General features: G+C 42.6%; 1 protein-coding gene across 1 annotated transcript in view; it reads left to right on the top strand.

Annotated features, from left to right (window-relative positions):
- stab1 (stabilin 1) overlaps positions 1 to 24,902 on the top strand; it is a 175,513-nt gene that overhangs the window by 88,711 nt on the left and 61,900 nt on the right. The window contains exons 52-60 of the mRNA XM_085274736.1: positions 1,296 to 1,385; positions 5,260 to 5,406; positions 7,259 to 7,315; positions 7,390 to 7,549; positions 9,187 to 9,336; positions 11,959 to 12,063; positions 17,574 to 17,690; positions 19,994 to 20,126; positions 20,258 to 20,318. Of these exons, the coding sequence (XP_085130862.1) occupies positions 1,296 to 1,385; positions 5,260 to 5,406; positions 7,259 to 7,315; positions 7,390 to 7,549; positions 9,187 to 9,336; positions 11,959 to 12,063; positions 17,574 to 17,690; positions 19,994 to 20,126; positions 20,258 to 20,318 (1,020 nt within the window). The remainder of the gene's footprint in view (positions 1 to 1,295; positions 1,386 to 5,259; positions 5,407 to 7,258; positions 7,316 to 7,389; positions 7,550 to 9,186; positions 9,337 to 11,958; positions 12,064 to 17,573; positions 17,691 to 19,993; positions 20,127 to 20,257; positions 20,319 to 24,902) is intronic.

Below are 24,902 nucleotides of genomic sequence, written 5' to 3'. Positions count from 1 at the left end.
TGTTGTATAGCTGAGCTTTTCAAACAGTTTTAACAGTTACTTTAGTCTGACAAAAGCCGAATGACGCTACCAGTCAGAGATTGCGCATTCACCGCTTCATTGTATTTCCAGACTTGCTTTCGGCACATTTATAGTGCGCGCTGCTCTGTTTTTTGTCAGACTTGAAATAGCCGAAATACCTTCACACTACAGAACTTCTATGGCTCTTCCGTTCGACAATCTCTCCGGCATTGGAACCATCATCTGTTTTCTCTTCGGTAACCTTCGGTCACGCTTGGTTGATTTTTCTCTAGTCGGCACACTCATTTCCTCCATTACCCGGGCGGCATGGCGGCTGGCTGCTTCCCAAAACAAATACACATGTGCGGCTTGGCACTTGTGCTGTACGTAACAAGTCACGTGACGTGGCGCTGTGGATGTGATTGGTTTGGCTCTGCGCTACTTAATTTGGATCGGCTGTTGTTCTTTTTTTTTTTTAAAGAGGACAAGAGAGACGAGGCCTATCGCAATAGTTTAACTTTTCTATCGAGGAAAAGTTATTTTGCAATACATATTGTTATCGTTCTATCGCCCAGCTCTAGGTAGACCCCTACAATAATACAACATAGAAAACCCCAAAAACCATACGACCCCCTTTGTAAGCACTTTGGCGATAGTGGGAAGGAAAACTCCCATTTAACTGGAAGAAACGTCCTCTAGAACCAGGCTCAGGGAGAGGCAGCTCATCTCTGTGCTTGTCCTGCTAGCGTTCGATACTGTTGACCATAATATTCTATTAGAAAGATTAGAGCACGCTGTAGGTATTACAGTTACTGCGCTGCAGTAGTTTGAATTTTATCTGTCTAATAGACTCCAGTTTGTTCATGTAAATGGAGATTCTTCTTCAAAAGCTGAGGGTTCAGTGTTAGGACCAATTCTGTTTACATTATACATGCTTCCCTTAGGCAGTATCATTAGAAGGCATAGCATACATTTTCACTGCTGTGCAGATGACACACAACTTTATCTATCCATGAAGCCAGATAACACACACCATTTAGTTAAACTGCAGAAATGTCTTAAAGACATGAAGAAAATCTCTGTAGATGTGGATGTGAACATGAGCCCTGAATTGGCTAAGCCAAGAAAATGAATGAATTGCATTAATAAAGTAATAACATTCTCTTGATCTGCTTTTAGGGTTTGTATCAAAAGATTTTTAAGCACATATTTAATCAGAATCATTGACAATATTAAAGTTTTTCTAAACCTTTTCCTTTGAAGCATTATGCCTGTGTGTGTGTGTGTGTGTGTAGGTGACAAATGTTGGACTGCCGACTAAATTTTCATCCTTCCGCACGATGCATGGATCCACCATCAAGTTCAGCTGTGACCGGAGCCTGGTGGTGAGGAAACACACACACATAAACCAAATGAGTGGCCATTACTTCTTCCACTCCTGGCAGTTAATTGTTGCTATATTAACTAGTGTTGCTACATGGTGAAAGCACTGTTCCCACAGGTTGGTTGATCAAACCTAGGACCTCTCCTGGGATTTGTTTCCTATAACTGACTAAAAATGTGCCTGGGTGGTGTGGCTCAGCATCTAGACATTGTTGGCTACAGGGGGAGCACCTTCTCTGCAACACTCAGTCTTTACGACCTCATGGCATGCAAGCGGGTCTGCTGAGGTTATCCACCTGAGGTGCTCCATGTGCCCCTGCTTGGGTCTTACCCATGACAGTGTGTGTGCTCTGTGGCCTTGGGCCTAGTCTGTGCATCGCCACTGGCTGGATGACCGTACATGCTCTGCCTCTACCCCAAAGCAAGTCCACCCCCAGCGGGTTCCTACAAGTACTGACTAATGAGCGTCAGAGTTCTCATGGAGGAACTCCTGCCTAGAAAACCTTACTCTTTTCAAAACTTTGTCTCTGAATGTGGAAACCTCAAAAACTCTGATATGACTCTTATTGGTGGTTCACTCAATTCATGCATCAATGAAGAATGCAATTGGTTACAAGAACTAATGTGGGGGTGGCTATAGCTGAGGAGGTAGTGCAGGTCATCTACCATTTGGAAAGTTGGTCGTTTGCTCCCTTTCTGATCCAGTTTGCGTGCCAAGGTATCCTTGGGCAAAATGCATTCATCAGAGTATGAATGTGCGTGAATGTTAGCTAGAAAAGGATTGAATGAATGCATGTGTGAAAGGATGAATAAGATATGTTTTATAAAACACTTTCAGTGCTCAGATAAAATAGAAAAGTGCTATATAAGAACATGTTACCATTTTACACAGACAGGAAAGTCAAAGCTTAGCCCACAGATAATTTTAATGTCTGTCATAAGTAGGTACTACAAGGGCCTAGTTACTGTGTGGTTGGCACATGTTATAAACAGACCCGTGAGTGAATTACTTTTATCAACTGATTGATCATGCAGTGATTTTACAGGTCTGTAAACACGAGATGTCTGCAAAAGTATTACCTCACCCATTCAAATAATTGAATTCAAGTGTTCTGCTCACTGTCATCAAATCAAATCAAAATTTATTTCTATAGCACATATTAGAAACAACAAAGTTGACCATAGTGCTTCAGAGTCAGACAGAGTAAAAGCATGAGACAATTAAAACAAAACAACAAGAAAAAACAGGGCAGGAAACAATCGGTGACAACACAAGCCAGATAATAGCCAACTAGTTAGAATCTAAGTAAAAAAAATAGGTTTTAAGACAAGATTTAAAAGACTGGATAGACTCGGAGGTATGAATATGAGCAGGGAGGCTATTCCAGAGTCTAGGCGCTACGGTTGCAAAGGCCCGGTCACCTCTGGACTTCAGTCGAGACCTAGGTCATGTTAGGAGCATCTTATTTGAAGATCTTAGTGCTCTATTTGGATTGTACAAATGGAGGAGTTTGGAAAGATAGCTGGATGCTAAATTATTTAGAATTTAAAAGTAAACAAAAGAATTTTAAAATCTATAGGAAATTTAACAGGGAGCTAAAATTGGAGTTATGTGATCATAGATTCTAGTACCTGTTAAGAGACGTGCAGCTGCATTTTGAACTAACTGAAGCCGGTAAAGAGAAGAGTGTTGGAGGCCCAAGTAGAGGGAGTCGTAGTAGTCCAGTCTGGATGTGATGAATGCGTGGATACGTTTCTCCTTAAAGGAAGGAACGGCTTTGCTTTAGATATCTGACGCAACTGGTAAAAGCTGTTTTTTTTTACCACAGTGGAGACCTGTTTCTCTGATTTAAAAGAGCTATCCAAGAACACTCCGAGGTTTCTTACAGTGAACGAGAGATGGCTAGTGTTAAGATTCAAGAATTGAGAAAGGGTACAAGAGGTGATCGAAAAATAACCACACTGGTCCGGCCGGGTGAAGTCAAACGAAGATTTTAATTCACACGTGGGAAGATCACTGAAAACAGCAATTGATCTTCGACTTACTAAGGCACAAACAATTATTTTATAACATCAGGGTTTGTTTACTGACGCCCCTTCATGCGTCACCGGTACATTTTATACATAGATCAGATCAACATCACCATGACTTTTCACCCAGAAAATCATCTTCTATTTTCATGGCTTGGTACTTTCCGTTCTTGTCTTAAAATGAATTGTTCCTCTTTCTTGTCTAGACCTAACTAATCTCTCCTCTAAATAAATCTTAACTAATGTGTGTGTACGTGTTGACCTCACATGCTCTTTGTGTCACCTCTTCACCTCCTACTGTCTGTGTCTCGTCCTCAAATGCTCTTTCTCAATTCACCTGTTGCCTTCTGACCTTTCACCAGGACAGAGGCTCACTGAGACTATGTGTATGTCTTCTACTAAATAAATGTTTTAACCAAGAACCTCTACTAAAACCTTAATATAAAATGACCTGATATAAGTGTTTTGTAAGCATGTATTGCAATTCCTTCTATGTTCTAGTTTTCCCTCAGCATGTATCACCTAGACACTCTCACTAGATGAAGCTCAAAACCATTAATGAACCTGAACATCAACTCAAATAAGCACAGATATGCAATATGTATAAAATAGTTATAACTGCACCTGAAATACAAAGTTAACATCATCATAAACATCTTAAGGCCATCTTAAAGCTATCTGTTACATTGTTAAAACAATGATCATACTGCAGATTATATTATGCTGGTCAAATACTTTTCTGTTCATCCCCACACTAGCAAGAGGACCACAGGTGTATAAAATCAAGCACATAGGCATGCAGACTGCTTCTACAAAGATTTGTGAATTCAGGAGCTCAGTGAATTCCAGCTTTGTACCTGATGCTGAGGCACATAGTGCACAGAAGCCCCCAACTTTCTGTGGAGTCAGTTGCTACAGACCTCTGAATGTGACCTTCAGTTTAGATCAGAACATTACAGAATGGGTTTCTATAGCCAAGCAGCTGCATTCAAGTCTTACATCAATGAGTGCAATGCAAAGTGTGGATGTAGTAGTGTAAAGTACACCACCACTGGACTCTAGAAGTGACGAATTGCGTATAGCCCCAAGTTCTGGTTGACAATAAAGGGAGTAACTGAATTGCACCTCTCCGTCTGGCGCTCCAATAAAGGAGTCTGGGTTTGGCACTGCACTGTGCCAAGTGTAAAGTTTGGTGGATGTGGTTTATGATGTGGGGTTGTTTTTCAGAAGTTGGGCTCAGCCCCTTTGTTCCGGTGAAGGGAACTCGTAATGCTTCAGCATATCTAAACATTTTGAACAATTTCATGCTCCCAACTTTGTGGTAACAATTTGGGGAACGCTCCTTCCTGTTCCAAGATGACTGCACACCAGTCAACATGCAAGGGCCATAAAGACATGGATGGCAAGTTTGGTGTGGAAGAACTTGACTGGCCTCCACAGAGTCCTGACCTTAGCTTGACAGAACACCTTTGGGATGAATTAAACTGGAAACTGCGAGCTAGGATTTCTTGTCCAACATCAGTGTCTGACCTCACTAATCCACTTCTGGAAGAATGGTCAAAAATTCCTATAAACACATGCTCTTAAACCTTGTGGAAAGCATTCCCAGAAGAGTTGAAGCTGTTATAGCTGCACAGGGTGGGTTGAGATCATATTAAACCCGAGCGAATACTTTTGGTTATATAGTGTATTGTGAATATTCACAAAACTCCTGCTGTTTGTTTTTACACCACCAACAAAATGATCATAACATCACTCTGTTGTCTCTACTGAATGGTTTCCATTTTAGTCTACTCTGTTATTGCTTAGTAGTTGTATTTTTTTAAAATGTGTGTCTGTTTTTAGGGTTCAGTAGTAATAAATGAAAATGAGGCCAAGGTAGTGGACCGCTACCTGAACTTCCAGAATGGCGTGGCCTATGGCATCGACCAGCTGCTGGAACCTGCTGGCCTCGGGGCATTCTGTGACACCATCGAGAACAGAACCACTTACGTGAGTAACACTAACAATGCTACCACTTCAACACCAGTACCGCCACTGGGGGAGTCATTTTTACTGTGTGCCCCAACAGCATTAGTAAATGCAGTGATGTAATTTACTAAAGAAATTATGTTGTTTATTTTCATCTGATTTTCAAAATTATAATCAAAAGGTTCTCAAAATAAAAAAAGAAATCTGTTTATTGGGTTCGTTAGTTTTGATTTAGACTGATTAGACAAGGCTAGGGAAAGTGTTTGTTACTGCAGGTAAAAAATTAAGCTAAACATAACAAATGGAAATGCTTATGTAAATGGTGAAACTTAACCCAAATTTAGAATGAATACAATAAATTAAGTATTATTTATATAGTATAGCTCCAAGTTCTGGTTCAGAGTAAGTAAGCAGGTAAGCAAGTCTCAGTTTCAGCTGTGTAGAGAAGACTTTGAACCACGGGTTTGACAGGTTGCAGCAAGAAAGCCATTGCTAAGACATCAGAATAAGACAAAGAGGCTTGTCTGGGCCATGAAACACTGCCATCGGACCACTGAAGACTGAAAAAAAAGTTTTATGGACTGATGAATCATATTTTGAAATCTTCAGTTCATCATACAGGATCTTTGTATGCCGTCAGGTAGGCGAAAGGATGGTTCCACATCGTGTGGCATCAACTGTCAAACATCGACAAGGAAGTGTGGTTGTCTGGGGCTGTTTGTGCTGGAGTCAGGGTCCATGATTTCTTTTTAAACTCAAATTGCTTATTTTACTATGCTTTCATTTCAGTGTGCAATGTGAAATTAAACTGCATAATCTTTAATAAAAAAATGGAATAAAAAATAGTTCTAAAATTTTTGACCAGTAGTGTATGCACAGAAAAGGAACCGAGACATATAGCAGATTAGATAAAAGTTGAAATTATCCTTTAATTAAAACAGATTATCTTTGATCATAGGATTTATTTTAAAATTTAGGAAGCTAAATTGTTTATTAGCTTCTTCTTGTGTAGAGTAGGAATAGATCATACAATTGCCTCTGACCTTTAGCAACCAAGCTAACAACTAAGCTAAGCTTTGTTTCACTAAATTGTTGGGATTGAATAATGTGTAATTCCCAGGATGAGCGCCAGGTGAATAAACACCTGTCATGCGAAGGCTGTGTGCAGGCAGGAGTGGTGGTAAGGGGGACCCAAAGTACAGACTCCGGAGACAAACGTGAACTCAAAAAAAAACAGCTGTAATGCTGAACTCAAAGTAACAAACTTCAAAATTACAAAGAATGCATGCAGGCAGGCCACAAAGCATGAATGAGGGTAGATCGCAACACGGACAGATGAAAACACAGGGCTTATATACACAGAGGGAGCAATCAGGGAATGAGAGACAGGAGGGAAACACAGCTGGACAAATCAGGGCTGATGAGACAAAGGAAGCAAAACCAGACGCATTAACATGAGACACGGATTTTTAAAGTAAAACAGGAAACACAGACTGAACTTACAGACGCACAAGCAGGCACTGCAACAGAGGGAACAGAGACGTGGGACCAGGGCAGACACAGACACTGACTGGACACAGAATAGAGGGAGTAAGGAAACCAAAACTTCAGAACTAAATAATCACACACCAAGAAGAACTGGGGAAAAATAGAAATGCAAAACAGAAACCAAAACTTTCACAATAAACTAAGATGACAGCACAAATAAAAGGTACAAAACTAAAACCACTGGGTCAGCGACCCAGATATCCTAACAACACCAGAAAACTACAAAGGCTCTCACATTAGCATGTGCCCTGGTGGATTAAGTAGGGCTTTAACCCTGTTATCTCATGACAAATAATCATTATCTCACTTGTCTTAAATATTTCAGGGGCGCTGTGGAAGCTGCGTCTTCACCCCGTCCTGTCCCTTCAAACACTATGACACGGTAAGGTCTGCTAAAGCATGTGAGCATTAGCTGCAAAGACTGTGGAGATAAATATCATTTCTGTATTCTTCCAGGGAAAGACGGAGCGCTGTTTGAACTTGCGCTCCAGGTATCGCTACTCATACTTGTATGATGACCTGGATCGTTTCAGCAGATATGGCTGTAGGAGAGTTTGTAGCTTTCCAGGCTGGGTACAGAAGTGCTGCAAAAACCACTTCGGGCGAGACTGTCAAGGTAAGAGGGGAAGGGATGGAGGCACTTATGTGAGGAATTGTGCTTTTGTTTGTACAGAGATGTTCTTGGTTTTTGCAGCTTGTTTAAAGACTGAGTTACAAATTCTGAAAGTCACAGGCTTTAGTTTGGAAGTTGTTGAGTTTGTGTAGTTTTTATTGAAAGCATGTTTTCTCAAAGATATCAGTCACGCTTCTGGTTGACTAGATATTACTGATGCTTACTTAGTTTAATGTCCAAGTGAGAAAAATGTGGACTTACGGTCTTTCTAAACTGCTGTGAAAAAGTATTTGTCCCCTTCCTGATTTCACACTGCCATGTTTCAGATCAGGAATCAGATTTTAATATTAGACAAAGATAATAATAAGATACCAATACACGAGCAGAGATAAGAGATGGACACATGACAACTCACATCTACTGGACATGACACAAGACCACATCCATCCTTGGATGAACAATGCCTGATACAGATACGTGTTTAACACAACCAACCATATATGGGAAACACACTGTAGCATGTGCACCAATTCTGATCTCTGATCACACTTTCAGAATGGCTTGTGTAAAGTGCACATAAACATCAACATCCTCATCCAGGAAGAAGCGCTCAGTCAAGAGACTGTTGATCGGCGTTGGAGTTTCCCTGGTTTTATTTTGCTTTTTCTTTATTTGTGTTATCCCTTGTTTAAAAGCTGTAATTTCACAGATGATAGCGACATCACTCACAGCATATGCAGATGTACCACAAACCGATGAGGATCATGAAGACTTCTTTTCCCATTTGTTAGATGAAGATGAAGTGCAACTAATGATGTAGTAACTGAAAATGTGAAAGACAAGTAGTTACTTACTGATAACATGTACATTTCATTTCGTGATAAAAAGGAGGGAATGTCAGAAGAAAATTGTACCTAGTGTGATCAGCTACATGAAATGTGCTCAATTTATGGATCACTAAGCAATCCACATGTCTACGTGACTTTTCACATAAACTCTTGTGTGATAAACTTATTTAGCAACTAACAGCTTCCTCTATGTTAAGAACATACAGACTTAGAAAAGGGGAACCTCAGCTCTGAGTTCTTAGAATAACTTTGTTATCTTTGTACACACATGTGACAAGCTTGCATAAATAAAGAACGCAGACAGTGACAGAGCGCGAGTCCATGAGTGCCTCCTGCGAGGACGAGCGCTCTGTGACTGCCTTCGCGAGTAAAGACGACTGCAGTGTTTGTGTTTTCTAACTCAGGTGTCTTAGCTGAAGAACTGTGGGGCGATTCTTCGAAATCCCCTGTCACCAGATTATATTTAACTTGTGTTATCTACACGTGACAAATGTAAAAAGCTAGGAAATCAAGGAGGGGGTAAATACTTTTTCACAGCACTGCAAGCCGTCTTGGTAATGCCTATGGGCAGTTGTTTTGAAGCCCCTAGAGTAAAACCTTTTTTCAGAGGTCACAGGGACATGAAAGCTGGGTAAGGCTGGTTGTGCCACCATGTTTACCTTTGCAGAATTCTCCCACAGACTTCCGTCTCTGTCAGGTCCCACTGAGCAAAGTTAATAAAGACTGGAAGAGAGTTTCTTTTTTTCTTTGTTTCCATGCTATGTTTTGACCCTTTTCTTCTGTCTGTTGCAGTTTGTTCAGGTGGTTTGGAGGCCCCTTGTGGCAAACATGGCGACTGCAACGACGGTAATCTCGGTACTGGAACATGTAGATGCCACACCGGATTCAGAGGGGAATCCTGCGAACTGTGTGTCGCTGGGTTCTATGGCCCTAACTGCACAGGTAAAATGCTTTTTAGTTTTTATCATCGCTCAGTGGAAAAACAAAGAGAGTGCACCTAAGGTCTGCTCTCCAACAGCTCTCCAGAAGTGGCTGTTGGAGAGACCAAACAGCCACTTCATAAATGAATGGCACAACATAGAAGAACCCCTCAATGGGACAAGACTCAGCGGTTCATCTGCATCTAAAGGACAAAGGTCACTCTTTCGAGGATGCCAATGTTCACAGGTGGTTTGAAAGAGGAGTGAAAGAAGCCATCGATGTCACCATCTTTGAACAGAGGCGGTGGCTTACGACACCAACTGTCTGCCATCTATTATCCAATTTTTAAATCCCCTCCCAGACGCCTTAACGCCCACTCACATCCTGGGCCATCTGACCTCTGACCTTTCTAGAAATAAGACGAGTAGATAATCAAAAACAATCACAAGCAACATCCATAAGTGAAGACTGACCCTGGAATGGAGGAATTCTCACTTCACAGCTTCCTCCTCCATCCTCACACCTTTTCCTCACAACTCTCCCACTTGACTGGGATGAGCTGAGGAAGGGAGGAGACATGTGAGTGTAATGAAAAGCAGCACTTGAGGCAGCAGCTCTCTACCACCTGCAGGGGGCAGTGCATAGAAATGCAAAATCTCAATCATAAATTTGGTGCACGATTTTGGTATTAAAAAAAAACAAAATGTAAAAATAAGAGGAGGGTGCGTTTCAGCCCTTTGATGTATTCACCATGGCTGCGTTGTGACCCTTTAATACGCTGTGGCGAAAGAAAGTAGCAAATCTGGCATCAGCAGACAGTCTCACCCCCATCAGCTCTCCAGCAGTCTGTCACCATGGCAACACTCCACACTCACCATCACACAGCTGGGTGTGTTTCCAGCTCAGGACAAACCTGCCAGCTGTCTTCGCTTAGAGCCAAACCACCAGAGCAGATTTTTTTGTTTTTCTTTAAATGTGGATACGAATGCTCATCTTTGCCTGTTTGAGTTTAACAGTCTTTATTAAATCCAACTCAGTGTTTCTCCACAGAGGAACACAGGTGTGTCCTCGCTTTGGAGGAGACGGCAGAGGTGTCAGTTAGAGCTGGAGTCGATTTGAAACTCTTCGTCACAGCAGGAACAAAACACGTCGCCATGGTTGCTCAATTCATCCAGAGCAGATTGAGGTCTGCAAAGAGCACTCTGCAGCTTTAGTTAAAGTGAAGCTGTTGCATAACAGCTCTTATAAAAAACAATGAAACTTTTGATGAAAAAAACAGCATTTATGTAATATTTAATTAACCCATGATTATTAAGTCGTGTGTTACAGCAATTAAAATATTAGTATTATTAACAATAATAATAATAATACTAATAATTATATCTGACAGATGTCTCTCAGCCTGAAAGATGATATATTGTATTAAAGATGGTGACAACATGAAGCTTTCCTGTCTCTGTTCTTGTGGCAGCAGAGCTGAATCAGTCTTTTGGGGAAGATGCTCCGCTGCCTCCTAGTAAGCAGTGCAGAGGGTGGCCAGGATTATCCATTATGGATAACAGCTGGTGCAGTGACCTTCTCTTACCAGCTCTGATGTTTCTCACAGCTGACTGATAGAAAATGTCCATTATGTTTCTGCACATGTTGAAGAGCCTGCTCACCCCTTCTTGTATACATCCTTCCAGTTTAGTCTGTTTTTCATGTGGATGCTCGGCTACTTGTACTCCTCCACCACATCGGCATCCTGTCCCAGGATAGACATGGGCCATGTATCCATCCTTGATGGTAAATGGCCTTTATTTGTATAGCGCTTTACTTAGTCCCTATGGACCCCAAAGTGCTTTACACTACATTCAGTCATCCACCCATTCACACACTGGTGATGGCAAGCTACACTGTAACCACCAAATCTGACAGAGCTATGCCATTCTAACATACTGAAGACTGACTGTCAGGTAGTCAGTAATCCATGAGATGGTGGACGTGTTCACTGATATTTTCAGGAGCTTCTCGCTCAGAAGCAGCAGCTGAATCATTTCAAATTTACTTGATAAATCATAGAAAGTATCCTCACTGTGCAGCTGTTACTCTCCAGATTGGGAGTAGGTTCTCTGCAGCATGAAGATGATTGAATCATCCACTCCCAGATTTGGTTGGTGTACAAACTGCAGAGGATCAATAGATGTTTCCACCTGTGGTCTCAGGTGAGCCAAAACTGGTGTTTCCAGTACCTTCTTCACATGCGACGTGAGAACAGCTGGTCGATAATTGTTAAGCTCTGATGGTGTCAGCTTCTCTGGTAGAGAGGATGTTATCTATAACGCTGATTTGTTCTCCTCTGTCAGACTCGGGCTGCAAATGTGACTCAGGTTCACAGACAGCTCACCACCATAGATCCTTGGAGCATAAATAAAATCAAAAGCATAATATTAAAATAAGAAATATGACAAAAAATTAGATTTATGCTGTGTGATTTATGAAGTGGACCTTATCTGCTTTTCATTTTTTATATTTTAAAAATAATGTTGCTCATATAAAACATAATCCAGATGTGAGCCCAAAGCTCAGGCTTCAGGCTGCTCTAAATGCTCATTTCACAGTTTTTTTCTACTCTTCAAGTCAAGTCTTGTTTGTCTCTCTCAGCCTGTTCCTGCAGGAACCAGGGAAGGTGCAATGATGGCATTGGAGGATCTGGACAGTGTATCTGCAAGCCGGGCTGGGAGGGCAATCGCTGCCAGAACAAAATAGGTGAGATTTCTTCTTGAATGCACAAAGATATGAGACCCTGATCGGGTTTTAATGGTCAACAAAGCTCATGAAAAGAGCCACTGGTTGGTACTGAGGTTGTAAAAATTCTAAAACATCTACAAATGTATGATTTTTGTTTATTATTTCTTAAATAAAGCTCACAATTTTTTTAAACAGATGGATACCTTGGTAACCATTAAGGCATGGTTAAATTATCCCTAAACCAAGCCCGTGGTCATTTTAAACCTTAACCAAGTTATTATAAAACAATGAATCTGAGGTGCTTTCTTTTATTTTGTCATGTATACTGTTACAGTGGTGAATATTTACTTTAAATAAGGTCGGAGTTGCAAATAATGAGGTGAGTGTCTGTAATACCTACTGTATGAGCAGACTATCTTCATGGCTTTGTACACAGGTCAGGCATAACATTATGACCACTGACAGATAAAATGAATAACACTTATTATCTCTTCATCATGGCACCTGTTAGTGGGTGGACTATATTCGGGATAAAGTGCACATTTTGTCCTCACAGTTGATCTGTTAGAAGCAGGAAAAATGGAGTCGACTGCATCAGAGCAGCTCTTATTGGGTGTTCCTGGTCTGCAGTGGTGAAACAGTTACAGGGTCATGGGCAGCCAAGACTCACTGATGGGAAGTGAAGGGTGTGGGGGGGCCACAGCCCCGTCCTCCAGGGCGTGAAGCAGGTGTGGAGGAGATCAAAACTCCAGACATCCAGAGGCCCCCAGAACACAAGAGACCAAGGAAGACCAACAGAGGGGCAGCTGCGCCACTGTCCCGGAAAGAGCTGAGGAGAGTCCCAGATGAGGGCTCACTCAGCAGCCGCGGAGCAGAAGCCAGGGGGAGTTGCAGTGACGTGCCCGTGAGCTCCGCCGGCAGCCAGCTGCGCCTGAGTGACCGAGCCCCAGGCCGAGAGGCCGGGGGCACCCCACCTCCGAAGTGGCCCGAGCGAGCCCCAGGCTCCAGGCCCCGATAAGCGGCCGCCAAGGAGTGAGCCGGTGTGTACCTGGACGCCCATCCCCGGACACAAAGAACCACCAACACACCGATGTCTGAGGGGGTCCGCCACTGGCAGGGGAAGTGGTGGTAGGGGGAGATAGGCCTCCAAACCTTGGAGGGCCTGAGATGTCCCCAGAGAGGTGGCGCCTGACACCCAACCTGACATATAGACACAGACATACAGGCACACACAGATACAAACATCCATTCCCTCATGCTCTCATATGCACTTACTCCACACTCAACCAACGTGGAGACAGACATAAAGAGACGTTGTACACACGATCACACTCCCCAAGCGTACTCTACAAACCAGGTCTAGGTGCCCCCGCCCCTGGAGGGGGGAACTGCACCCAGACCCAGGTGGTGTTTCCCTTTTCCCTGCGGTGGGGGGAGGCAGATCGCCCCGACTCCGCAGCAGCAGGAAGGCTCCACACTCCAGACCGCAGTCGGAAAACCAACTCCTCCTCCTAGCCCCCCTGCTCCAGCAGGTCGCAGAGAACGGGGGTGAGAGAAGACTCCGAACCTCCCTCCACCCGCTCATTGTAATGTTGATGCATGTGTGTTCTAAGGTGCATTTAAAACCCAGGAGGGCTTGGAGCTACCTGCCAGAGAGCAGCAGGTAAGCGCATGGTCCCTCCTGATAGCCCTCAATGTCTACGTGTATTTAAAATTGAGAGGTGGGCAACGATGCCAGGGGTGGGGTGTACACCCTGATGGTACTTTGGGCTCCGTGTATCGTGCCCACCCCCAAGATCCTATATGTATGTGTAATGAGAGTGTGAGTAATGTGAATGTCTAAGTTGTGGGATAAAATTGAGGCAGAGGCAGCCAGAAGGGGACAGAGGGGGGGGTAGCCTCCTCTGCACCCTGGTGACATACCCCTACTCCAAGGCCCTGCATGTGTGGGTGGTTGTGGTGGAGCGGGAAGAGGGAGGCAGCTGGAGATGGGGAGGGAAGGAAGGGAGGGGCAAGTGACCCCTCCCTGGGGCCAGCTCCCCCGCTGACCCCAGTAGGCACCCCCATACTCCGCGACCCGCCAGGGAAAGGGGGCCCAGGCCCATCCAGACCGGGCCCAGTGCAGCAGCGCCGCCCGGCCCCACAGAGCCCGGGACAGTCCACCCAACCCCACCACAGAGAAAACTGCACCCACCCCACCATCCACTCATCTTCCAGACTACATAAGACAATAATCACTGACTTCCTGACGGACAGGAAGCAGCATGTGAGGCTGGGAAAGAATGTCTCGGACTCCCGGACCATCAGCACCGGCTCCCCTCAGGGCTGTGTTCTTTCTCCTCTGCTCTTCTCCCTGTACACCAACTGCTGCACCTCCACCCACCAGTCTGTCAAGCTAATCAAGTTTGCAGATGACACCACCGTTATTGGACTCATCTCGGACGGGGATGAGTCTGCCTACAGGAGGGAGGTTGAACGTCTGGTGTCTTGGTGCAGCCACAACAACCTGGTGCTGAATGCCCAGAAGACAGTGGAGATTATTGTGGACTTCAGGAAGCACACAGCCCCACTCCCCCCCCCCCATCACCTCTGTGGACTCATTCCGCTTCCTGGGTACCACCATTACCCAGGACCTGAAGTGGGAGCCCACCATCAACTCCGTCATCAAGAAAGCCCAGCAGAGGATGTACTTCCTGAGGCAGCTGAAGAAATTCAACCTGCCAACACGGACGATGATGCAGTTCTACACTGCAATCATCGAGTCCATCCTCACCTCCTCCATCACCGTGTGGTACGCTGGAGCCACTATCAGGGACAAACAGAGACTGCAGCGTGTTGTGCGCTCTGCTGAGAAGGTGATTGGCTGCAGACTCCCATCTTTGCAGGACCTGTACACCTCCAGGACATTGCGGCGTGCAGCTCGGATCTCAGCTGACCCTTCTCACCCTGGACACAGTCTGTTTGACCTGCTCCCCTCAGGCAGGAGGCTCCGGTCCATTCGCACCAGAACCTCTCGCCATAAGAACAGTTTCTTCCCCTCTGCTGTTGGACACATGAACAATAACCATATGACTGTTCCCGCTACTAACACATGACCCTACGCTGTGTTCACTGCATCATTCCATGTTTGGCACTGATCACCATCTGCACTCATGTATATATCTTTCAACGTAGCACTCTTAATTCTTATTCTCATGTATATATCTCATGTATATCTCATGCACATATCTTTCTACGTAGCACTTTTAATTCTTATCCCTACTTTTATTTTTTCATGTCTATTTAAGTGCTATTTATGACACTATGTTTGCACTGAAGCACCGCAGCAATTTCCTAATGTTGTAAACCTGCTCAACATTTGGCAATAAACCCCTTTCTGATTCTGATTCTGATTCTGATTCTAAAGGGCTTGTTAAACTAAAAAAAACAACTTAGGGCTATCCTCAACATTTTAACCAGTTTTTCTCTGTTCCAGCCAAACAGTGATGAGATACGATGAAAACCACATCTGAGTGACTCATTTTAGTTTCAGTTAGGTTTTTGGCTTTTAACAGTTAAGAAGATAATGAGATACAGCAATGACTTGTTGCTTTTATCTTTGCTACAAAGCTCTTCTGGTCTGTTCTGTCTTGTGTTATAAAACGAGCACAGCCCTTTCATTTACAGCCAAAACTCATTCGCTGTTTAGATCGTCTTGAGCCAGACTTTCATCAGTAAGATTTATAAAGAGGAGCTTAAAGTCATGATGTGAAACGATCATGAACAGCTGCAGCTTCCTTTGTCTCCAGATCCCTCAGCATCTACTACCTGGTCCACTTTTGGCAGTGTGTGCTTGAGATGTAATTTAATTTTTAGCTTCGGCTCTCTTTCAGTAGCTTCTGTACTCGTCTCTGGAGATATGCGAGCCCGTTGCCAACTGCACCTCTTTTTGTCCTTGTCCAAACCTCCACCTCACAACGGAGAGGCTGCAGGTCAGCAGGGACCAGTGGTTCTTCCTGTGAGACTACCTTTATGGTCAAAAACACCGCCAACCTCCTCCTGTTTTTAGTTTTCAATGTATTTATCGTTAATTTAGATGCAAAGACAGTTTAATAAATGCATGATGTTTGAGTGCATGGATAATCATGTTAAATAATCTATTTCAGTATTTGATCAACATAATTCCAACCATGTTTTTTTTTTTTACTTAAGACTGCCCATTAAAAAACACAGAAAACCCCTAAAATTTGGGTGCAGTTCGTTTCCAGTGTTGCTACTGCTTTTAGATCACTACATGGAAATCATGGTATGACTACTTGGATGTAATTTGCTGCAATTTCACCAAAGTCCTTGAACGTCACCAACTTTCAAGGAGAGGAATTACCCCAGTGATGAGAGTCGGCTCTCCAGCGACAACCCAGAGTCCAGAGAGGAGTTTTCAGTGGAGGAGTCAAAGTTTCCAAGTCGAAAAGCAGTGCATCAGGCCGGGAGTGTGAACAAGAATATGAGTGTCATTTGTTTTCTTTTTTTTTCTGTAACACCTGAGGCATCTGAAGAACATTCGCTGGAAACTACCTGAAACTTGATGTTGTGCCATCATGCCAGGAGATGATGGCAACACAGTCTTCACTCAGATTAAGACCTACTTTGGATTTGGATCCCTGAGACCTTGTCTTCTTGCTCATAACGAAATTCAAATTTAAGAGACCACAGTGTAGGAAGTCCAAGTGCAAATGGTCTATGCAAACAAAACGAGGATTCTGGATCCATGTTGAATGCTTTTGTTTTCTGAAAGTTTCTAGGTTGGATTCACAAAAACATTCCTTAAATAAACCTGTGAGTTTTATCTTAAAGCCCTGTTTACTCTTGTTAGCTAAGCCCTATTTACCACATAAAGAACTTGAAAAACTTATCCATGCCTTCATCACTCCTCATTGGACTATTGTAACTCTCTTTACCTGGGCCTCCTCTTAATCGGCACTAGAAAGCATGAGCTCATCACCCCATCCTCGCTAACCTACACTGGCTTCCCGTCAAATATCGCATTGATTTCAAAATCCTTCTGCTCACTTTTAAAATTCTAAATAACCTGGCCCCTAGCTACTTAACTGATCGCCTCTATCCGTACAACCCAAAGAGAGCACTAAGATCCTCCAGCCAACTGCTCCTAATGCAACCAAGGTCTCGTTTAAAAACCAGAGGTGACCGTGCATTTGCCATCGCTGCCCCTAGACTCTGGAATAATCTCCCAGTCGAAATCCGTACTTCGGAATCAATTCAATCATTCAAATCCCGTTTAAAAACACACTTGTTTAACTTGGCTTTTGAAACAAATTAGTTTGACCTTCATTCGGCCTGCCTTACACCATGTAAATGCAATTTTAAGTATAATTGTACTATTTGTTCTTTGTTCTGCCCGCACTGCGGTTTTATTGTGAAGCACTTTGATGTACACTAGTCTTTTAAATGTGCTATATAAATAAACTTTGACTTGACTGGATTTGACTTGTTATCTTCTACTGAGATAATTCCCCCGTCTGCCTTTCTAGGCTCAATCCCAGAGGAGTGCCGGCAGTGCCACGCTCAGGCTGACTGTGTGCTAGGTGCTGGTTGTCTGTGTAAACCGGGATTCCAGGGGAATGGCACCTTCTGCACTCCAGAGCCACGTGAGTGTTGTCCATTGTTTAAAAACACACATCATCCTAACGGTGGTCATGCAATAATAGATTTAGAAGAGATTAGAGTGCTTTGTAGTCACAGAAGTAAGAGGAAGCTCTGGTAAGTTTTGATCATCCGGGTCCAGCTGTGGTTCCAATAAGCAACTCGTTGAGATGAAGAAAATTCACCTTGAAGGTGAAAAACCACCTCTGAGATTTGCATGCAACTATAGGCTACAAGGCTGAAATGCAGCGGTCCAGGTTCAACTCTGACCCATGGTGTGTCTTCCCTTGCCCGCTGTCCCCTGACTTTCCTGTCTTCACTGCTTTCTATCCACGGTTAAGAAAAATAATCCGTAAATCTAATATTAATAATGCAAAAATACACTTTAATATGTACAATATGCTTGAACCAGGTTCCCCCCCTTTTTTTTGTTTCAGTTCTGCTTTTATTCAAATTCAACAAGGTGCTGAAACATTGCTCAGAGATTTTAGTCCATGTTGACATGATGCCATCAGACAGTGTAGTTTCAGACTGCTGTGGGACTTCATGCGTTAGACTGAGCGTTCCCCCTCCATGAAACTTTTTCCACTCCCAACATGTAGATCTACAACTGCTACATGTCATTAGAATCCTTTAAACCATCACTGCAGGCTTATTCCAGGGGCTTGTTCGATTGTCAGGGTTTTCTCCTGAACACTGTAGGGTCTTTACTTCATAAAGTCCCTTTAGGCAACTGTTGATGCCAGTTTCCTAAAGGTACTTGGGGTAAATAAACCTGCATTTCATTGAATTTTTCAGGTCTTAATACCACTTGGTTGTAATTTATGAGTGACTGCAGTGTTTAAATCACAAGGATGATCAGATACTACACCAAAAAGTGTAGCATATGATCACCTAACAACCACTCATCAACAGGGATCGGTCGAGATTGGTGGTTGTGTCACATCCACTGTTGTTTCTGCTACGCTCTGACAATGTTTTACTTTTTCTAATACAACCCGAAACAGCATGACATCATCAGCGTCATACAACATAAACAGCAGCCATTCCACAGTTCCTTTTTTATTTTATTAACTCTGTCTACTTCCACCCTTGATTCTAGTTCCCACAAGTTTTCTTGCACACCAGCTACTCACCTCTGTAAATGTATTCCCCAGTTTCCCTTTATTTCGTATTAGATTGTGTTGAATTCTTCCCAGTTAGCTGTTCTAACTTTCTGTTAGTATTCTTGATATATTGTTTTGTTTCCTTCTAGTCCTAGGTTTCTTCTTTGTGTATCCCCTTGTTCCTCTTGTGTTTTGTTTCTTTAATTAGCTGACCTCAGTCTGGATCAATAATCTTGATTTTTAACTGTTACCCTGCTGCGTCCTGTGCTTGGATCGTCTCTTCTGAGCTGGTACAGTAAACACTTGGTGCATTTAAATGGCTTCAGTGAATTAAGTTTGAAGGCTCCAATGATAGTAATTTATCTCTGATTAAAAGATAACAGAACCAGGAATGTGTTGGTGGAGAAGAGACAAAGTATATTCACCTGTTAGTCTTTGATGGCTGATTTGTAACTTATTAACCCTGGCATTGCAGTACAAGAGGCCAGTTCAGCCCTTAGATTAGAGGAAGATTAGCCTCCCTGGCAGTGAACCAGGGGGTCTAATTAAATCAGTTTAATTAGCTTGCCCAACATTTGAGCATATGCAAGTGATAAGCGTCCATGTGATTCATTACAATACTGGTCAACACTTGATTAACCTTACAATCCAGAGTTTTTCAGCATACAAAAAAGAAAATGGCGGTGTGCCCCGCCCCACCCCAACCAGGTTTTGGCCTCCCTTCTAATCAAAATAACAAAGATTGTAAAAAATCAATTGTTTCAGTAATTTTTTAAAAGCATAAACATTTTTTTTTGGCCCTACTGTTGCCATAATCCCTTTTCATTTATAGTTTTTATCCTTTATTATTTTCTTTGACTACAGTAACCTGTCATTCTTTCTGTAAATGTTCTTGTTGTGCACATTAGCAGACTGGCAGAATTAATCAAACTGTTTTTGGAGCATTTTAAGAAAGAGCTCTGTGACAGTTTGTTTTTCTTAAAATATTTTCATCCTTCTAGTTTTTCAGTATCAGATTTGTTTTCTCTCCTCAGTGGCACTCCTGTTCTGATTGATAATTTGGTTGCTGTAGAAAAGCATCAAAACAGTTCACATTTGTTTCAGGCTCCAGATGTTGTACATGTGGCGAGCTGATGCTTACCTTAAACTGAGCCAGCATTTATAATGAATCAGATGACAGTTTTATTAAAAACACTCTGCAGCTCCAGACCTTTGCTCCGAGTACAACGGCGGCTGCCATGTGAATGCGGACTGCAACCAGACGGGACTCGTCGTCAACTGCACCTGCCGCAGTGATTACCAGGGAGATGGCTACTCCTGCAGTCCCATTAACAGGTCGGTGTGGCCTTTCATCTTTGTCTTAAATACGTTTTTTTTTCTGGCTTCCTTGTTGCCTTCATTAAATCAACGTGAGGTGTTTACTTTTGGGGACGTGACATCAGGCTGTTTTTCTGTCTGCTCTCCAGATGTACTGAAGAGCCAAATGGTGGCTGCAGCGACTTTGCCTCCTGCAAGTTCACTGGTCCAGTGAGTAAATGTTTTTCATCTTTATCCAGTAAAATCTGCAGCAGTGCAGCAAACGTCAGCAAAGAAGTGAATAAAATTTCATTTTTTTTCTTTTCAAGTTGTTTAGAGTTTAATTAAATTAAATCTGATTATACTAAATATACAGGAAATGCATCATATGCTAGTTCAGACTGAGAGTGGGATATAGAGCAGAAGTAGTAAATATTGAAATTGTCAGATGTCATCTATATGAGAAAAAGCCAAACTATAAAAAATGCATCATTTGTGTGCATTCATTTTGTTGAGTGGAGCTGAATTAAATTGATTAAATTAATTGACTTAAAAAAACAGAAAACTGGGAATTACATTAGGAGATAGAATTTAATTAAGTCTTATTAAGTTTCATATCTCAAGTTGATCATCTTTACCTGGTTATTATAGCTGTTTCAAAGACTCCCAACTGAAATAAATGACAAGCACTTCATTAAATGGGAGGAATTACTATGGCTGCACATTTGGCAGTCGGCATAACCAAGAACAGGATTTCCAGCTATTATACTGGAAAAGCGCAAAGGAGAACTTGCTTAAATCAAAGCACAAATCTTAAAACCCGTTCTCTGTTCGCCGTCTGGGGTAGTGGGCCGGGAGGAGGAAATGGCCCTCTGGTCGGGGTCTGGGCTGGTGGGTTTCCCTACTGCTGCAGGTCCAGGTGGTCCCCCAACTCCGCTGGTGCATTGGTGGTTCTCTGTGTCTGGGGCTGGGTGCTCAAATGCGTAGTGGATCATTCCCGACAGCAGGTTGGCTGAGCCGGGCCCCCTTGGCTTTGTTGGGCTGTTTCTGGGGATGGGGAGCCCTCAGGTCTATTTGGCCCGGGGCTCAGCTCACACAGGTGTACAAACAGGTACTCACAGACACACATTATGTGTCATGTATCATTAATACTGTGTGCTGCTCAGTAGCATTTAATATTTATTATTTACCGCTATTTATGCATATGTTGGTTGTTGCCGTGGTTTCCATGCTGTGTTGTTTTTTGCTTGTTTTTTTCAGCAGATTTTCAGTGTTTTTTCTCTCTCTCTTCCCTGTTTTTCTCTCCCTCTCCTTTTGCCTACTTTCTCCCCAACTTCTCTTTCTTTCTTTATTTCCGTCTTTTGCATTCTGATTGTAATAACTCATAAATGTTAAAAACCTAATAAAAATCAAAATAAATATGAGTATCAAGTGGACCAGTATAGCAAAAGCCGTAATGGTAGACTTTGGAAAATAAATCTGCTGGGCATTTAGTTTGGCCTTCAGACAACAACCCTGATTGCTACACTTCCAGACAGGACAGGCAATATATATGTGTATATTACAGCACAATTAAGTGCTCTATTGGTGCAACCTAAACTGAAATTAAAGATCTTATTTGTGGGGTTATTCCAATTCAAGCACTGCTGGGTGCTGATGCAGAACTTAATCGATTTGGATAACATTTTTTAAAAACATGGCTAAGTACACTGCTAAAAAAATTTACTAAAACTTTTTAATCATAGTATAGCATCATATCATTTAAACTTCATAAACTTCTTCTATTGTTCTTCTCAGCTAAGTACCAGAGGGGGTTGTTAATCACTTTCAGCTGCTTTGGTGTTAATGAAATCAACAACAGATTCACTAGAGGGACAACGGTGAGACAATCCTCAGGTTTTATAGGTGTGGGCCACAGGCGTATTTTTCTGTCCATGTCTTTTCGGACATATACGTTTTGCATGTAGCTAGGGTTCGTGTCACTACTACTACCATGAGCAATATTGGCATTTGTCATAGAATACCAGAATTGGCAGCTCCACCAGTGGTGCCCTGTGCTTTTCACGGATGAGAGCAGGTTCACCCTGAGCACATGTGACAGATGTGAAAGGGTCTGGAGAAGCTGTGAAGCTGAGAAGATTGTAATGCTGCCTGTAGCATCTTTCAGCATCAGAATTAGAATACTTTAAAATGGCCTGCATTTGTATAGCGCTTTACTTGGTCCCTAAGGACCCCAAAGCACTTTACATGTTCAGTCATCCACCCATTCACACACACACACACATACACACACTGGTGATGGCAAGCTACATTGAAGCCACAGCTGCCCTGGGGCGCACTGACAGAGGCGAGGCTGCCAGACACTGGTGCCACTGGGCCCTCTGACCACCACCAATGTGGTAAATACTTTATTAATCCCTGAGGAAATTATGCAGTTACACTTGCTTCAAGACAGTAAGAACAGTAACTAACTTAGCTAAATTAAATAATACAATATATTACAACGTTTCAAAATATAACAAAATATAACAAATAGCTCAATTAAATATTGCAGTATATAAGACAAAATTCATATATGTGGCTAAAATTGTTGTTACGGTTTGGAGGAGGACTCAAGCGCAGGACTCCGGGCTCAGATGCACACAAGAAAGATTTATTTACAATTCACCAGGTGTATATACAAGCAGAGATGGGCAGTAACGCGTTACTGTAATCTGATTACTTTTTTCAAGTAACGAGTAAAGTAAGGGATTACTATTGCAAAATCGGTAATTAGATTACCGTTACTTTCCCGTAGGAACGCTGCGTTACTGCGTTACTAAAACCGTGATTTTTTTTTTGCGAGAATGTCTCATGACAGTGACGTAAGCAAGTGCGACGTTGGTGACAGCAGCTGTGTGCAGATCAACAATGGATAATATATCGAGTGCGGGAGAGAGTATGAGCGTGCAGCGTTTAAAGTGTGGAAGTACTGACCTTACTTTGAGTTTGATTCCATAAAAAGTGACAAAAACATTAGCGTCCATCGTGCGTGGGAAGAAAACTTCTTTTTACAGCGAAAAAAACCCCTAAACTTCCGAGCAAGCACCGAGTAGCTACGACGTGATGGGAAACTCACAGAGACACTCGCGCGGATTCTTCAACTGACCGCAGCACACCTACACCAGGGTAACCCTCCGCCTACCCTGCTCCTGCTTTACAGGTGAAAATAGAGCAAAAGGACCGCTGAGTCTTTGACTTTATTTATTTTCTGCTGTGTTTTACTTGCATCTGTTTGAAAGAGTGAGTGAAAACACAAAAAATATTTTATTTTATGTGCTGGAATGTGTAGAAAATAGGTTTAAATGTTAAACTAATTTATTCAAGTCAGAGAATGTTGCATATAATTAAATGTTTTGCTTGATGCATAAAGTTAAAAGATTAAAACTGATAAAACAAGTTAAAAAAAGAGACTTTTCCATTTGATTACATTTTGTATGATGGATTATGTAGAAAAAGTAGAATTGGGCTGAAAGATCTATCACTTTATCACCTCTTCAGGTTGTAAATCGTGTTTTTAAAAAGTAACTAAGTAACTAAGTAACTAAGTAATTAATTACTTTTGAAAATAAGTAATCAGTAAAGTAACGGGATTACTTTTTGGGGGGAGTAATCAGTAATTAGTTACTGATTACTTTTTTCAAGTAACTTGACCAACACTGTATACAAGAAGGTGCGGGGGGGGGAGTGCTATGTATAGCTGCGTGAGGGAAAAGGAGCTCAAGGGAAGTCCAGGGGAAAAGCATGCGTTCTTCAGGTCATCCACACACATGATCACTGGCTGCCACTAGGGAATCACACGGGGGGAAAATCCAGGGAGCTCTGTAGACAGGGAGACGGGGTTAAATACAACGCACAAAGGAAACACACTTAACTCGACTTGCAGTAGCTTCACTAACGCGTGGTAGACAACGATCCAGCGATGAACAGCAGTCACCTTCTGGCTTAAATGTTGATCATCTTAATGAGACCCAGGTGTCTCATCTCCTGAGGGCATGAACCCACAGTGAGTTCCGCCCCGGCGACAGAGAAGAGGAGAGAGAGAGGAAGAGAGAGAGAAACAGAGCGTGCTGATCAGCGTGCAGCTGATCTGCCTGGCCGTGACAATTGTACTGTAAACTGTTGAACTTTGTCATTTTGTTATTTCTCTCTAGAGGATGTGCAGATATTAAGGATGTGTGTACTGTGCATTAGATAGAGGAGTTGTACCACCACAGGCACAGGAATGATTTCCTGCATTGTGCAGTGGTGCATTTGGGTAATCTCGGTCTCTCACTGAACATCAGTGTTGGGCAAGTTGCTTTGAAAAAGTAATTAGTTATAGTTCAACAACAAAACTATCGACTACACTACACACTAACTAAACAAGACAACACACTAACTACACACTCCAAACACGCTAAACATCACAAATCTCTCATATCTCAAAACTCTCTCTCTCTTTTGCTCTCTCACCGTCAGATGTTAAAAGGCCTCTGAAAATAGAGATGACTCTGGCCCTTCCTGTAAAGTGCAGTGGTATTTTTAATCCAGTCCAGTTTATTGTCAATGTGTTCTCCAAAGTATTTATAGTGCTCCCCAATGTCCACATTGATCCCCTGGATTGAAACAGGGGTCAAAGGTTTCCTGGTCCCCCTAAAGTCAACAATCAATACTTTGGTCTTTATCACACTGAACTGCAGAGGATTCTGCTCACACCATGTGACAAAGGAGTCCACCACAGCGCAGTACTCTGTCTCATCACCCTCACTGATGCATCCAACCACTGCAGAGTCA

This window comes from Mchenga conophoros, linkage group LG5, assembly GCF_057382185.1.
Source record: "Mchenga conophoros isolate Kocher_MC1m ecotype Shallow Benthic linkage group LG5, M_conophoros_male_GT1.1, whole genome shotgun sequence".
In the NCBI taxonomy this organism is placed as follows: domain Eukaryota; kingdom Metazoa; phylum Chordata; class Actinopteri; order Cichliformes; family Cichlidae; genus Mchenga; species Mchenga conophoros.
This window is presented reverse-complemented; position numbering and strand designations above follow the sequence as displayed.